Genomic DNA, 15,678 nt, shown 5'->3' with positions numbered 1-15,678 from the left:
GTTCAATTTAGAGATTGAGATACAATTATTTAAGGTATATTACATATGTTTGAAAGTGAAACCAGTTTTTTTTCCCATGCAGGCTCTGCCAATCATAGCCAGGGGAGGTGTAGCTAGGGCTGCATAAACAGAAACAAAGTGATTTAACTCCTAAATGACAGTGAATTGAGCAGTGACATTGCAGGGGAATGATCTATACACTAAAACTGCTTTATTTAGCAAAAGTAATTTAGGTGACTATAGTGTTCCTTTAATAGCAACTCACAAGTTACCAACTAACAAGTGACAATTGCTGTTTAATAGGACACACTATATGGCAAAACCACTGATAATGCTTCTCATAGACAAGCATGGCATTCAAAGTTTCTCAATGAGAAGCATTTCAATTAGTAGAATGTGGAGTCTGTCACCCATGTGCCGTAAGTCCCAGGTGAGTCTCATAAGCCAGCATTGAATGGGATCAGAGATTATCTCCACTGATACTCTCATTGGAATTGTTTTTATTTTTGAAGGTGCTGGCAACACTATAACATTAAAAATAAATATTTAATGTAACACGTTTATTTTAATATTATTTATTTCCAAAGTTAGCATGTTCTTTTAACCTTGTAACTCATTATGGTATGGCGTTAAACGTTCTGTAATTTGAATCCCACTGATAAGTATAAAGTTTAAATGTATTTTATCTTTAAAAAAAAAAAAATCAGCAGAGTTTCGTTCTTTCTTTCCACCACCCCACATTCCCTTTCCATTTTAGGATGATGAAGAGTTTCCTGTTCTGGCATCTCCGTTCGCTGGCCTTGGAAGCCGACATGAACCCTTTAAGAGCCATAGCTATAGCCAATCTTCTCGTCAAGGAAAGGTAAAAGGTTACCTTGCAGTAGTAATTAACATTAAGTCAGAACCTTTTCATTAAAATATGGAAATCTGACTGCATAGGTGAACACCACAATTAACCACCCAGGCGTGCAAAGGACATGTGTTGACTTTTTCTTGAGAGTCAACACAGAGGATTCAAGACATGACTCCCCGAGAAGTGACGCAATGGGAGTAAAGGTTGACCAGATAATGACAAAGCTGATAAAAGCTGTGGTTTTTACTAAAGTGCCACTCTAAAACTTCAGCTTTTATAGAGGTGGTCATACTTGCTGATGAACAGTTATCTCAAACAAACTACACATCCACCTGTGTTTTAAGTGAATAGTGCAAACAATAAATAAACAAGCAAACTTAACTTCCAGATACACCGCTTCCCAAGGTTATCTCCCAGCTGATAACCATATAGCATAAATATGTAGAAGATAGGTAGCTTAGGGATCCTGCTAGTGTACCTAAAACATAGCTCAATATTGTCTGCCAATATTATATAGCGTGGTGATATATTGCACTCACAAATTCCAGATGATCAGAGCGTTTTATAGGTGCCTCTCCATGATGTAGATAGGGGGCTTGGGTTCATCCTTAGGTGATAACCGTAGGGTACCTGGGCTAGTTTGATGATCCAAAACTCTCCAGCCAAACTGATACTCCAAAAAACTGTATTTTATTCACACACAAAAAATATGGAGGTATACAATACATAAAACAAATGTATGAAAAAGTCCACCGGTCCTACGCATTTCGTTCTTATAAAGAACTTCCTCAGGGACCAATTTGTATAAAACCAATAATACACACAACAAATCAAAAGGCAATCTAAAAAACGCTCTACCCTCAGTCCTCTTTAAATAGGGCTAATCCCTTAGAGTTCATTGGTGGGATAGTGTGTGTCTCCTCTCCCACGGCTCCTTATTTGTTGATGGATCTTTTCCTCAGATGTAACACTTTTACCGGCAATCAGATGATTCTTCCGTTTTCTTGTCTTTTTACTTCCGCATTAATGACGTATTCTGCGTGTGTTCCACATCACGCTGATCCATCATAGCCGTGCGTTCCATATTGTGGAAGGTATACATAGACTCCCAGTCTCCCCTCCCCATGGTCACCAAGGGGAACGACTTTCACAAATCTAAACAAGAGGGCTGTTAGACACATATATAGTATGGCAAATGGATCAATTTATCCTTTTTATCAATAAAAATAAAAAAATAAAAACCAAACAATATAACTTAAAAACGTTTTTTTAAACGATACTTGAGTGTTGCGGTCGTTATACTGAGCCAGTATTACCTGATATTAATCAAGATAGGAGCTGCCTCGATTCTAGGTGCTTAGCTTTACTTAAATGATAGGTGCCCCTGAAAGGGACAGTCACCAGTCTATAGACCAGGCATAGGCAACCTTCGGCACTCCAGATGTTTTGGACTACACCTCCCATGATGCTTTGCCAGCACTATAGGTGTAAGCGTTATTGGGAATGTAGTCCATAACATCTGGAGTGCTGAAGGTTGCCTATCCCTGCTATAGACAGACATATTTAATGTACTGAAACTTAGACACTTATTATTTAAAGCAAATAGGTGCCCTTAAAGGCACAGCATAGGTATTTACTTTCTAACAGACAGCTAGATATATAGGCTGCATAGTCAGTAGGTTTACCTAATGTAAAACTAGGTGCCCATGAAGGCACAGTTTAGAACCTTTGCTATATCACTATTAGCAATACCTTGATAGCTCCATATCATTCATGTCAATACTATATGGACTATTTAAAGGATCACTATAGGGTCAGGAACACAAACATGTATTCCTGACCCTATAGTGTTAACACCACCATGTAGCCTCCCTGGGCCCCTCATGCCTCCATAGATATAGTAAAAATCTTACTGTATTCAATCCTGAAGCTGTATCTCTGCATGCTGTTAGACTCAGAAAAACAAACAGTCTGCTGACATCATCAGAAGTGGTAGCCTGATCCAATCACAATGCTTCACCATAGGATTGGCTGAGACTGACAGAGGCAGATCAGGGGCAGAGCCAGCATGATTCAAACAAAGCCCTGGCCAATCAGCATCTCCTCATAGAGATGAATTGAATCAATGTATCTCTATGAGGAAAGTTCAGTGTCTGCATGCAGAGGGAGGAGATGCTGAATGTTTGGATGCAATTTAGGCAGCCATGACCCAGGAAGGATCTCTAACAGCCATCTGAGGAGTGGCCAGTGAACTTATCACTAGGCTGTAATGTAAACACTGCATTTTCTCTGAAAACAGTGTTTTCAGCAAAAAGCCTGAAGGTAAAGATTCTACTCACCAGAACAAATTCAATAAGCTGTAGTTGTTCTGGTGACTATAGTGTCCTTTTAATAAATGTTTTACTCTTTTGATACGCTAGTTTAACTAGCTACTCCCATCTCTGGACACTACCTTTGGCTGTCTATTTCATGGGTAGTCAACCTGGTCCCAACTGCCCACTAGTGGGCGGTGGTGGGTTCTGCAGAAAACGCCCAGTGGACCAAGGCCGGCAGTGGAGATCATTTAATCTCCCCTGCCGGCCCATGTAGAGCCAGCCTTGGTGAGGAAATCAAAGCCCTTAGTTCCAGCAGAGGGAGGGAAAGGCCTGGCATGCTCTGTGTTCCTTGCGCGAGCAGGCTGGTTGGAGTCTTGCCATGCGTTACCATGGCAATACTCCGGTACAGTGCTGTGCTTGAAGGAGGACAGGAGAGTCAAACAGAGGAGCTGCACACTTAAGTGAACATGCCACCACTGGACCACCAGGGCATTATGTCCCCCCTCCCTGGTAAAAGGTAAGAAGAAGGGAGGTGAAGACATTACGATAGATTTTCACATCTCACCCACCTACACACACCATAGACCCTATGCACTCTTCACACACAAACACAGACTGCCCTTTCACACACACTACACCCCTCACACACACACACACATACTGCCCCCTCACACACACAGAGAAACAGACTGCCTCCTCACACACTTCCCCTTCACACACACTTCCCTCCTCACACACACACTGCCCTCCTCACCCACACAAACTGCACCACACATACAATGCACCCTTCTCACACACACTGCACACCTTGCTCGCTCGCGCGCACACACACACACACACACACCGCACCTCCCAGACACACATAGGAAAAAATGGAAGAAAAAAAAATATATTTAAGTACATTTTTTATTTATTTATTTTTTTGAAACCCTCCTTTCAAAAAATATAAAAAAAATCAAATTGCACTTGTGCTACAAAATTAGTTACTGTGGCACTGGTGGGCGGTAAGGAAATTTTACCATCAACAAAGATACAAAAGTGGGCGGTAGGTATTAAAAGGTTGACTAGCCCTGGTCTATTTACTCTATAACATTTTGCAAGATATATATGTTGCCATTTTCTACAAAGAGTTTGGCTGCCTGCCAATATAAGAGAACTTGAGCTAACTAGAGTACAGCTAAATATATGTTTTTTTTCTATTTTCTTTCTTTTTTTACAAGGTCTATCAATGTTATATATTTCTTCACGATAGTACCTTCTTTTCGCTGTGTGCGATTTAAATATATTTTCCTTTATTTTAAATGTAACAAATAAAAGATAATTTTTAATCTTTACCTCTATTTGTAATATACCTGTCGGCAATTCTCGAATTTAGCAAATCAATATCTAAAAGCCTGTTTTGCAAACCCTACACTTTTTCCGCAGCACAGACTTTTAGTCTGTACTGGGGAAACGAGCAATCTGAGCCATCTCATTGAGCCACGAAAGCGAGGAGACTGCGGACAGAGCTAAAGTGAGCTTGCACACGTGAACAGGCACACTTTGACTTGGGCGTTAGAGGCAGGGGCGCTCTAGCAGAGCACGCCGTAAACATCTGTTAGCACTGTGGAGCTAAATTGGAAAGAAAACCTCACTGGCTAGACTTTTATTTAGGGGATAAGGCAAGTGCACTCTAGCAGAGCACAACTGATTCATCAGAAGGAAAACCTCCCCATCTGTTTGCAAAGAGGAGATGCTTTATGTGTGTGAAGTGTCCATTTAATTCCCACTAGACAGCATATTGACTTATTCACTCTGTGTGTTTGTCTTTATACATTTTTTTTTTCCCTAGGACACAGGAAAACCCAAAGGCAGCGGCAAAAAGAGTAAAGCACCCGTCCAGCTAGATTTGGGTGGCATGTTGGCAGTACTAGAAAAGAAGCAAAATACGGAGAAAACAAAGCAGTCCACTAAGCCTGTAGTGTTTTCTGGTACAGTTAATGTTAAAATTCTTACCTTTATGTTATAATAATAATAATTAAAAAAAAAAAACCACGTGCAAAATGTTTTTCTCCCAAGGCCAATGGAACTGATCCTGTTCTACCACAATGTACTGTATGTACTCTGCTTCAATCTAATTTTTTTTTCTTAAGTATTTGATTTGTCTTTGTCCACATATACATACACACAATGCACATTAAAGGGACACTATAGTCACCTGAACAACTTCAGCTTAATGAGGTTGTTCAGGTGAGTGCTACAGCTCCCTGCAGCCTTTTTCTTGTAAGCACTGTATTTTCTGAGAAAATGCAGTGTTTACATTGGAAGCTTGGAACACCTCTTGTTGCAGTCATTCAGACGGCCACCAGAGGGACTTCCGAGTTCAGAGGCCCTAAAAAGGCCTCGTTCACGTCTGACGTATTCACGCATGGGTGAATACTTCAGACGGGCTATCAGCACACAAAGCACTGTGAGCGCACTTTGTGTGCTGAGGCTGTCGGCACTGCTGTGGGAGTGGCTTCAGCTGACAGCTGAAGACCGAACCCACAGGGACTCTTTCTGGCTACAATAGTGGTTGAAGGGGGGGGGGGGGGGAGGAGACCTACTCTCCTTCCCCCCCCCGGCCCCCAGGGGGTGGGGGCCATGAAGATAATGAGGGGGGGACCCTACTGTCCTCCCCCTATCCGGCCCCCACCCCTGTGTGGCGAGTGGGGGCCCTAAAAATAACAAAATTGGGGGCGGGGGACCTTCTGTCCCCCCCCCCCCCCCGGTCCCCACCCCTGTGCGGCAGGTGGGGGCCCTAAAACTAACAATAAGGTGGGGACCTATTGTCCCCCCCGGGCCCTGAATACAAAGGGGGGGGGAACCCTAGTTAACCCTCCCCCCCACAAAAAAAATTATCTCCCTACCTACCCCCCTCACCCTAAAAATAATGGGGGGGGGGGGGGGGGGGGACTAAAAACCTGTAAAAAAAAAAAATGAGATAAAAACAACTTCTTTCTTCAGCCCCAAAAAAGGCCAAATAAAAAGCCATAATAACCGACGCAATAAAAAAATTAAAAAAAATAAAACGAGCGCAAAAAAAAAAATCCATGTTCACCCATGGAGGGCTCCGCGCAGACTGAGCTTTGCAGGGCGGGGGAAGGCTTATTAAGCCTTGTCACGCCCTGCAATTAGGCTAAGAACACTCTGATTGGCTGGTTTAAGCCAATCAGAGTGCTCTTTGTCATTTTACACAGCGTGGGAAAATTCCAAAGAATTTTCCCACGCTGTGTAAAATGACACAGAGCACTGTGATTGGATGGATTTCAAGCCATCCAATCACAGTGCTCTGTGTCATTTTACAATTTTACAATGACACAGAGCACTGTGATTGGATGGCTTGAAATCCATCCAATCACAGTGCTCTGTGTCATTTAACACAGCGTGGGAAAATAATTTGGCATTTTCCCACGCTGTGTAAAATGACAAAGAGCACTCTGATTGGCTTAAACCAGCCAATCAGTGTGTTTTTAGCCTAATTGCAGGGCGTGGCAAGGCTTTATAAGCCCTCCATGGGTGAACATGGATTTTTTTTTTAATTGCGTCTGTTATTATGGCTTTTTATTTGACCTTTTTTGGGGCTGAAGAAAGAAGATTTTAGAAGAAAGAAAACATCGAATGGTAAGTTGTTTTTATCTCTTTTTTATTTTTTATTTTTACAGGTTTTTAGTTAAAGGTCCCCCCCTCATTAGGTCCCCCCCCCCCTTATTGTTAGTTTTAGGGCCCCCACCCACCGGTCAGGGGTGGGGGCCGGTTGGGGGCAGTAGGTCCCCCCCCTTATTGTTAATTTTAGGGCCCCCACCCAACGCTCAGGGGTGGGGGCCGGGGGGGACAGTAGGTCCCCCCTTTATTTTTAGTTTTAGGGCCCCCACCCACCGCTCAGGGGTGGGGGCCAGGGGGGGTACAGTAGGTCCCCCCCTTATTGTTAATTTTAGGGCCCCCACCCACCGGCTATGGGGTGGGGGCCGGGGGGGGAACAGTAGGTACCCCCCCTTATGTTTAACAATATGTGTGTTTGTATGCAAACACTATATATAGAGAAATCTCTATATATAGTGTTTGCATGCAAAGTTTGGAGTAGGAGGGGGGCGGGTATAGAAAGCGAGCTGAGCTGTCAGTCAGCTCAGCTCGCAAACGCACATTCCGCGCACATGCGCGGTAAAGCGCTGAGTTTCTTCATAGGGCGGCTGTCAATGCCGCTCTATGAAGAACGCGATTGGTGCAGCGCGAAGCCACGCATGCGCACCACATCGCGATGACGCTTCTCTCTGAGAAGCGTCCTATTGGGCCCCGCGATTTCGTCATTTTGACGAAAAAGGGGGCGCGGCATGGCTGGGAGCGAGGTAAGTTTTTAATATAAAAACGCTCCGAAAATTATTTTAAATAAATGAAAGTTCATATAAAAGCAAGAAGGGAGGCTGGGGGACCTGTCTTTTTTGCTTTTATATGTTGACTATAGAGTCCCTTTAAAAGGCAGTTTGCGTGTTTCCTCTTAGTGCTGTAAATATTTAATCATCTAAATATTTTCGAGCATTTTCCATAATTCTGTGTATAATACTATGTTTACCAGACACTAGATTCTCCCCTAAACATAGACTCTGTGAACTGGTGCATACCAAGAATGTTCTCTTACATGGCTATTCTAAAAGACAAAACGCTACCATATCAGTGGTGGAAGGATTCATTTCCGGCTTTGGAAGACAAGTTTGTCTTTGCAAAATTTACTCTCCTAAAGTGACACGAAGATATCCATCTATTAAACTTTGTGTGTGATGTACTAAATAAGGAATGCTGAGGCCAAACATGATAACACTCCCTACAAATTTATAAAACAAATTAATAAATTACAAAAAAGTGACAGTTTCTCATTTCCAGCTATTGCAGATTTTGCCACAGTGAATTACGCAGCAGAGGTAAGTAAAACACTTACCCCCACAGCATTTCCTAAATGCAGCAACTTCATCATCCCATGATGCCTTGGGTGTCTGCATACACACTCTGGCATATAGCTGAGAAATGCCATATGCATTCAAGTGCACTCGGCTTTGCCCAGCAAAGCATGTCCATTAATATATTTAATAATAATATTAATGTAAAGATTTGTATTTAACTTTTAACACAACCAACATGAGGAAGGGAACCGTACCAATCCACATTCGAGTGAATCGATTCATTCAGGATTTACCTGTAGAGTCTTATTCAATGAATCCAAGGATTTTGATTCGGACAAACCAGCCAAAATATGTGTTTTCACTTTAATTTGCAGCAATACTCATAATGAAAGCTGTAGCTGATCAGCTGCAAATGCTTTTTCATTGTTACTGATTTAAAAATAGCTTTGTTGTTAATATGAAATTAGTACATGGAACCTAACTAACCCTATTCACATGTCTGTTACGTGTTAAAGCAAGTTACTAAGTGCATGAAGCAGAGAGTATCTGTCAGTAACACTGGCAGCCTACATTCTTCAGTGTGACTTATTGTGCCTCATTTGCAGGAAATACCAGGGCATTTAACTTTACAAATATATCCATTTTAGTAAACAAGTAGATTGTGTGCTTTTAATAAAACAGCTAAAGTGGGAAAATTACAGTGGTCTGTTGTATCTCTTTTTATAAAGTAGTTTTTCAAAATCTTAACCATGAAATTTTTTACAATGCTCTATAATGAATCTTTTAAAGCAGATTGTCCTATAACATTGTATGTATAACAACTTGAATAAAATTAGTTAATCTTGTTGATTTGGAAGGTTTTCATATATATTACTTTGTATTTTAGTTGGAGGTGGTATGCCTGTGGTAACCAGAGAAGCAGCCACTACAACAAAACACCAGCAGTTGAAACCAGGCCCAGGACCACACAACCCACTTGATTCTAGTGCTCCAATGGTCAAGAAGGGAAAGCAGAGAGAAGTTCCCAAAGCCAAGAAACCAACATCCCTTAAAAAGGTATATGCAATACTATAATTCAAACATTCGATTAAATTAACACATAAATAGATGTTGATGTGTTATCGTGTGCTAGTTCCATAAATGTTCAGTTTGTTGCACACACAAAAAAAAATTCATAAAATGTCCTTGTCTTTTCAGAAGCATGTTCAGTGCATTCAGAAAGTATTAAGGTCTCTCTACTTTTTCAGTTGTTTTATGTTGCGGCCTGTTCTACAGACAGCTTGGTTTTTGCTCTAGTATGCGTTCACCACTGTAAGACCTTATATAGATAGGCATGTGCCTTTTCAAATGATGTCCAATCAATTGAATTTGCCACAGGTGTAGAAGTATATCGTAGATGATCCAGATAAATGGGCTGCAACGTGGCTAAATTTCAAGTGTCATAGCAAAGGGCTTGAATACTTATGTCTGTGTGACATTTCAGTTTTCTTCTTTTTAATATATTTGAATGGTGTCAAAAATATGTTTTTTGATTGTTGTTCTGGGGTATTGTGTGTGTACATCAATGTGGAAAAAAAAATATTTAAACTATTGTAGCATAAGTCTGCAGCATAAAATATGAACAAAATGGAGGGATCTGAATACTTTCCTATTGAGCTGTACATTCTGATCTATTTCTATGGAAATGCAAGCAAAACAATTTATTCTAGAGAGACAAGGATAGAGTAAAAAAAAAAAAAAGACACAATGCACAATTCTAGTAAGTGCTGCCACACCTAAAATCTATACTGTAAAGTGTTACTGTACCCTGCAGAGAACATGTGTAGTATACTCAGTGCCCAAAGCCCACTATTATTATTTTTTTATGCCTAGTATCTATAATGTTTGACCTACAAAGGTTGCTGCCATTTATAGTGCTTCTCATGAGATGCTAAGAGACTAAATTGAGCGTTGGCATATAGTTTACCTTTCATATTGTAGATTTCTCAGAACATATCTGAGGTATGACTGAGGATTTTCCGAGATTCCCTGCATTTTGGATCGCAGACTCTTTGGCACTTTTGATAGTTTTTTGTTTCCACCATAATTTAACTTTTTCTATTTAAGTGAATCCATACATACTATTTATCGGGGCTCAACAATTCAAATCCTACACTACTAGCCTAAAAGTTGAGGCTTCGTGGCACACTAACTAGGAGTGAATTACTACTCACCAGGGCTGACTCTTCTACAATATGTAATGTTTTTATTGAAAAACAGTACAATATTAAACCACCAACAACCATGTAAATGTTTGGGAGTATATGGAGCAGAAACGTTTGGGATAACCAGGGAAGTACTTACCCCATAACATCCAAAATAAGCCTTTGCACAGCCTCTCAGTATGCCCCACTTTTATTACAGTTCCAAAAAAATATGTAGAGGTGTACCAGTTGAGGAATTGCATCTCCAGCATGTCGGAGAGACTCCCAGATAAATATGGGCCAAGCAGCTGACACCATATGCCAATGGAAAAGTTGTTTGACTTTCAGTAGGAGAGACATTTGGAGACTCAACATAAATTTGTTGCTGCAGCGTGCCACTGTGCAGGGGAGAAGGTATGTTTAAGCTTGACCATCATATAGCATAGCGTGGTTTCTTAGGGAGAGCAGTGTAAGAAGAAAGTTTTAGAATGTAGGTAATAGTTCAAGATATCCTGAGGGCCAAGCAAAGTCTCTGGAAGTGTTTAGGCCGAAGGTGTCCGCAGAGAGGACTTGAGAACATGTTTATTCTTTATTGGAAGGTTTTTTGTTTTTTAAATTCTTTATTTAGGTCGTGACATAGTACGTAGCATTTGTGTCTCATGTATCTAAGGCTTACGCAGAAGCCAAACCTTGGCATAGTAATATTTTGCTTATCTTATACAGCAAGTACATTCCAGACTATGTCACAGTTTTATACTTCATAAAATAACATATAAGAACATAACATAAGGTAAGAGAAAATTATACATAAGTAGTGCGTGCATGGTACGTTTCGGGTGACACAAGTTTCAAGAGGTGGTCATGCTCCTCAGTGGAGCAGGTGGCTGTTCAATGCCTATGTAATACATGCCTTTCTCTACCTCTTCTATGTCTTTAGTGATCCGGTCATGTAGTACGTTTTATACTAAGGGCAGTGTATAGAGGATGTTACGTAGCTCTCATGGCGTGTTATAGTGCGCTAACAGTAATATTTGATGTCGTCTCTATATCTCTGCTATATGCCTTGTGCGTTCATTAGTTGAGCGTTTAGTGACACTGCTTTCGGGGATCACCTCTTTATGTCCACTGCTCCCTAAAATGGGTTGTTTATTGCATGCATGATCGGTCACCAGTTTTGAGGAGGAAGGAAGAGAAGGGTTGAAACATGAGATAGTAGTAGGTCAAGTGGGGTGGTGGGGGGGGGGAGAGGGGCCAGGGAGGGATCGCAGCCGTTCCATGGGGGTTTGCCGCAGGTAACTAGAGTGCTTTACTGTGTGTGTTCTATCTGGTATAGCTCGGGCCTCGATGTGGTGTTCGTGGGTGTCAGCGGCTCGTGTAGTCTTCCCATGGCTCCCAGATTTTTATGAATAGCGGGTAGGTATCCCTGATTTGCGCCGTGAGCTTGTCCATAAGATGGGCTTCCTTTATGTTCTGTGTTACTCTATCCATGTGGGGCATATCTGTGTGCAGCCATGTCTGTGCCATGGCCCTCCTGGCCGCCAGGTTGATTTTATTGAGTAATTTTTGTTCTTTGTGTGTGAGGTCGTCTAATGGTTTTACTATGAGGAATGTCCCTGGCTCAGGTTGTATAGGTTTGTGTAGTACAGCTGCCAGTAGATTGGCAATGTTTTCCCAGAAGCTTTTCGCTTTAGGGCACGTCCACCACATGTGGAGATAGGTTCCCTTGTCCCCACACCCCCTCCAGCAAGTGTCTGTTGTTGTTTTCCCCATTCTATATTGTTTGACTGGTGTGGTGTACCACCTCATGAGTGTTTTATAGCATTGCTCCTGATGTAGCACGCAGATGGAGGTCTTTGCCGCCGCCTCCCATATGTCCTGCTAATCCCCACTTTCTAGTGGGTTTTGCAGTTCAGCTTCCCACTGTGCCACGTACGCGGGTGCCTGTGTTTCGGTTGTTGGTGCACTGAGTTGTGTATATAACTGCGTTATGAGGCCAGCCCGTGGTGCTTGCCTGGCGCACAGCGTTTCAAAGAAAGTCAGTCTGGCCACAGCTGCTCTACAAATGTGTGGTTTTCTGGCGAAATCTCGAAGTTGGATGTACCTAAAGTAGTCTTTCGTGTTTAAAGGGGCTAGCGTTTTTAGGTTGTCAAAGGATCAGAGTGTGCCCGCGTGATAAAGCTGATGAGACCTCTGGATGCCCGTATTCTCAATGTTTCGGAAGTCCTTAGCCGTGAGACCGGGTGGGAAAGCTTTGTTTCTGAGGTATGGGGTAAGGGGAGACGTCGGGTGGAATAGAGCATATTTATGTGTTGTGGCGTCCCATATCTTGATGGAGTTCAGGATGGCTGTGCAGGTCTGTCGGTGCGGGGTACCCATATCCAGTATTGTGGGAGGTCTGTATTCATGAGCACGGTTTCTAGATCTACCCATCTGTGCGTATCAGGCGGTGAGTGCCATTCTACGATTTGCGCTAGTTGGGCGTAGAGTTTGGGCAGGCCCAGGCCACCTTTGCTTTTGGGGGTGTATAGTGTCTGTCTTGCTATTCTGTGCCTCTTGCGCGCTCAAATGAAATCGTCTATCGCCGTTTGTAGCGGTTTTAGGTCCCCCTTAGTCACCTTAATCAGGAGTGCTTGGAAGATGAATAGCAGTCGGGGGAGGAGGTTCATTTTGATGCTGTGTAATCTTCCAATCCACGAGATGGGTTTTTCGTGCCATTTATCGCGGTCCCTCAAGAGGGTGTTTATGATTCTTTGGTGGTTCTCTCTGTATAGGTCATTGGGATTGGCGGTTAGCTTAACCCCTAGGTACTTAACTGGTCTGGGGCATAGGTTTAGGTTCGTCGCTTGTTTGAGTCGTGTAATGTCAGTCGCTGTCATCCCTATCGGCATGCCGACCGACTTGTCGAGGTTTATCTTATATCCCGATACCTGGCTGAATTTGTCCAGTAGTGTGAGGAGGTGTGTGATCGAGCTGGCTGGGTTAGTGAGGGTGAGGAGTATGTCATCTGCGTACGCAGATACCTTCAACTCTTCCGTGGCTATTTTGATGCCCGTTATCTGCTGCTGAGTCCTTATGAGGTGTAGCAAAGGTTCTAGGGCCAGTATGAATAGGAGCGGGGAGAGGGGGCATCCCTGACGTGTGCCATTTGTGAGCTTAAATAGTCTCGGTGTAGCGTTTGGTATCACAGTCTGTGCCCTTGGGTTGGTGTACAGGGCTTTCACAGCTGTTATATAGAATTCAAGCATCCGCAGTCTGCGCAGAAGCGCAAACATGTAGTGCCATTGGACTCTATCGAACGCCTTCTCTGCGTCCAGGGAAAGGACCAGAGAAGGCGTCCGATTTCCCCCTGCCCACCCGATATTGGAAGGTTTTGCAAGCATATACAACAGAATCAATAGAACATCTCACTTCATAAAAGCAAACTATTGCACATATATTGCAGTATTTTTAGAGGCAAAAGTAGGTAAAAAAGCATCTGCAGATTTCAATAGGTAGGTTTGTGAGTGTTCTGTTACTGGATTAATGCAATTTTGCGAAAAGTAAAATAAGTTTGAATAGGCCGACCATGGCGACGAAAAATCCAATGACAATTTCAGTAGTTTTAGGATTGAAAAGTAACTGCTTGTCAGCTGGAATAAGCTTTTGACACCAAACCTGCCATACACAGAGGGACTGGATTGTGGAAACGAAGGCCTTGGGAAAAGATGTTTGTCAACCTATAGAATCTAGCGTCTAGAGAGTAAGGAAGTTTGACACATGGTGTGGCATTGTAGGATAAGCAAAATCAATGAGTCTGGTTTAAGATTGGTGCATAATAGTAGATCTGAATATCACATACATCCTCCCCCCCCCCTTTTCCCCCTGCAAATATATATTTAATTTTAATGGTGATTTTCACAGGTATTGTGTGTTTTTACTACTTCAAAGATCCCCAATTTGTATTCTGCTGCTTTTACTGTGTGAGTGCAGCAGTAACCCACATATGCCTGCCAACTTATAGGGTCAAATTACATGCCTTATGTAAGGTTGCACAATTTGGTTACATTATGCCAAACAAGATCTATTACAGAGCTTAACATGTATGTATGCTTTGTATACCATAACATTATAAATGGCAATACATGTACAGTTACTTTGTGTACCACTACACTAACCAGTTACCAGTCTAGTTATGCTTGTACAGTTTATAGAAACATAGAATGTGATGGCAGATCAGAACCATTCGGCCCATCTAGTTTGCCCAATATTTCTAAATACTTTTAATTAGTCCCTGGCCTTATCTTAAGTCTTGGATAGCCTTATGCCTATCCCACGCATGCTTAAACTCCCTCACTGTGTTAACCTCTACCACTTCAGCTCAGCTGGAAGGATATTCCATGCATCCACTACCCTGTCCGTAAAGTAATATTTCCTGAAATTATTTTTAAACCTTTGCCCCTCTAATTTAAGACTGTCCTCTTGTTGTGGTAGTTCTCCTTCTTTTAAATATAGTCTCCTCCTTTACTGTGTTGATTCCCTTTATGTATTTAAATGTTTCTATCATATCCACCCTGTCTTGTCTTTCCTCCAAGCTATACGTGTTAAGATCCTTTAACCTTTCCTGGTAAGTTTTATCCTGCAATCCATGCACCAGTTTAGTAGCCCTTCTCTGAACTCTCTCTAAGGTATCAATATCCTTCTGAAGATACGGTCTCCAGTACTGCGTACAATACTCCAAGTGAGCTCTCACCAGTGTTCTGTACAATGGCATAATCACTACCCTCTTTCTACTGCTAATACCTCTCCCTATACAACCAAGCATTCTGCTAGCATTTCCTGCTGCTCTATTACATTGTCTGCCTACCTTTAAGTCATCTGAAATAATTACGCCTAAATCCCTTTCCTCAGATGTTGAGGTTAGTAGGGTTATTAAATTACCACCATACCACCACTGTCTGCTTTTATGCATGTGCCATAACACCAAATAGAGCATGTTTGCCCTCCTCATTGACTTTGAATTTGCCAGCACTCTATTTTCGTGTCTTACACCGTGTACAAATCCTTCTCAACTTTGCCTCTCCCTACTCCTCCTGAATTATCTCCTTCTACTCCATTACTCATCCTCTCTGCTTCCTTGCTTCCACATGCACTCTACTCATTCTGTTCCATTAATTTCCACTCCTAACTCAATGTTTATCTTATGTTTCAATTTCCATTAACATCGTAAAGAAACACATTTCGGCTTACTCACTAAAGTGAGAATTACTAGGAATTCAAAATTAATTTTCAAATTTAAGGTCAAATTAACCAAACTGGAAGCATAGCTCACTTGGAGAATGTTCCCAGTTTGGCTATTCTTACCTTGAATTTTAAATTCAGTTTGAATTCCTGACGATGTTCACTCTCTTATCCCATCATTTAGTAATTTAGTTGAT

At 42.0% G+C, this 15,678-nt stretch overlaps 1 protein-coding gene across 1 annotated transcript in view; it reads left to right on the top strand.

The window, feature by feature from the left end:
• SECISBP2 (SECIS binding protein 2) overlaps positions 1-15,678 on the top strand; it is a gene marked incomplete at its 3' end in the record, with an annotated part of 56,207 nt that overhangs the window by 27,984 nt on the left and 12,545 nt on the right. The window contains exons 4-6 of the mRNA XM_063456524.1: positions 758-862; positions 5,000-5,138; positions 8,968-9,137. Coding sequence (XP_063312594.1) covers positions 758-862; positions 5,000-5,138; positions 8,968-9,137 — 414 coding nt within the window. The remainder of the gene's footprint in view (positions 1-757; positions 863-4,999; positions 5,139-8,967; positions 9,138-15,678) is intronic.

The sequence above is a fragment of the Pelobates fuscus genome, chromosome 5 (assembly GCF_036172605.1).
Source record: "Pelobates fuscus isolate aPelFus1 chromosome 5, aPelFus1.pri, whole genome shotgun sequence".
Taxonomy (NCBI): Eukaryota; Metazoa; Chordata; class Amphibia; order Anura; family Pelobatidae; genus Pelobates; species Pelobates fuscus.
This window is presented reverse-complemented; position numbering and strand designations above follow the sequence as displayed.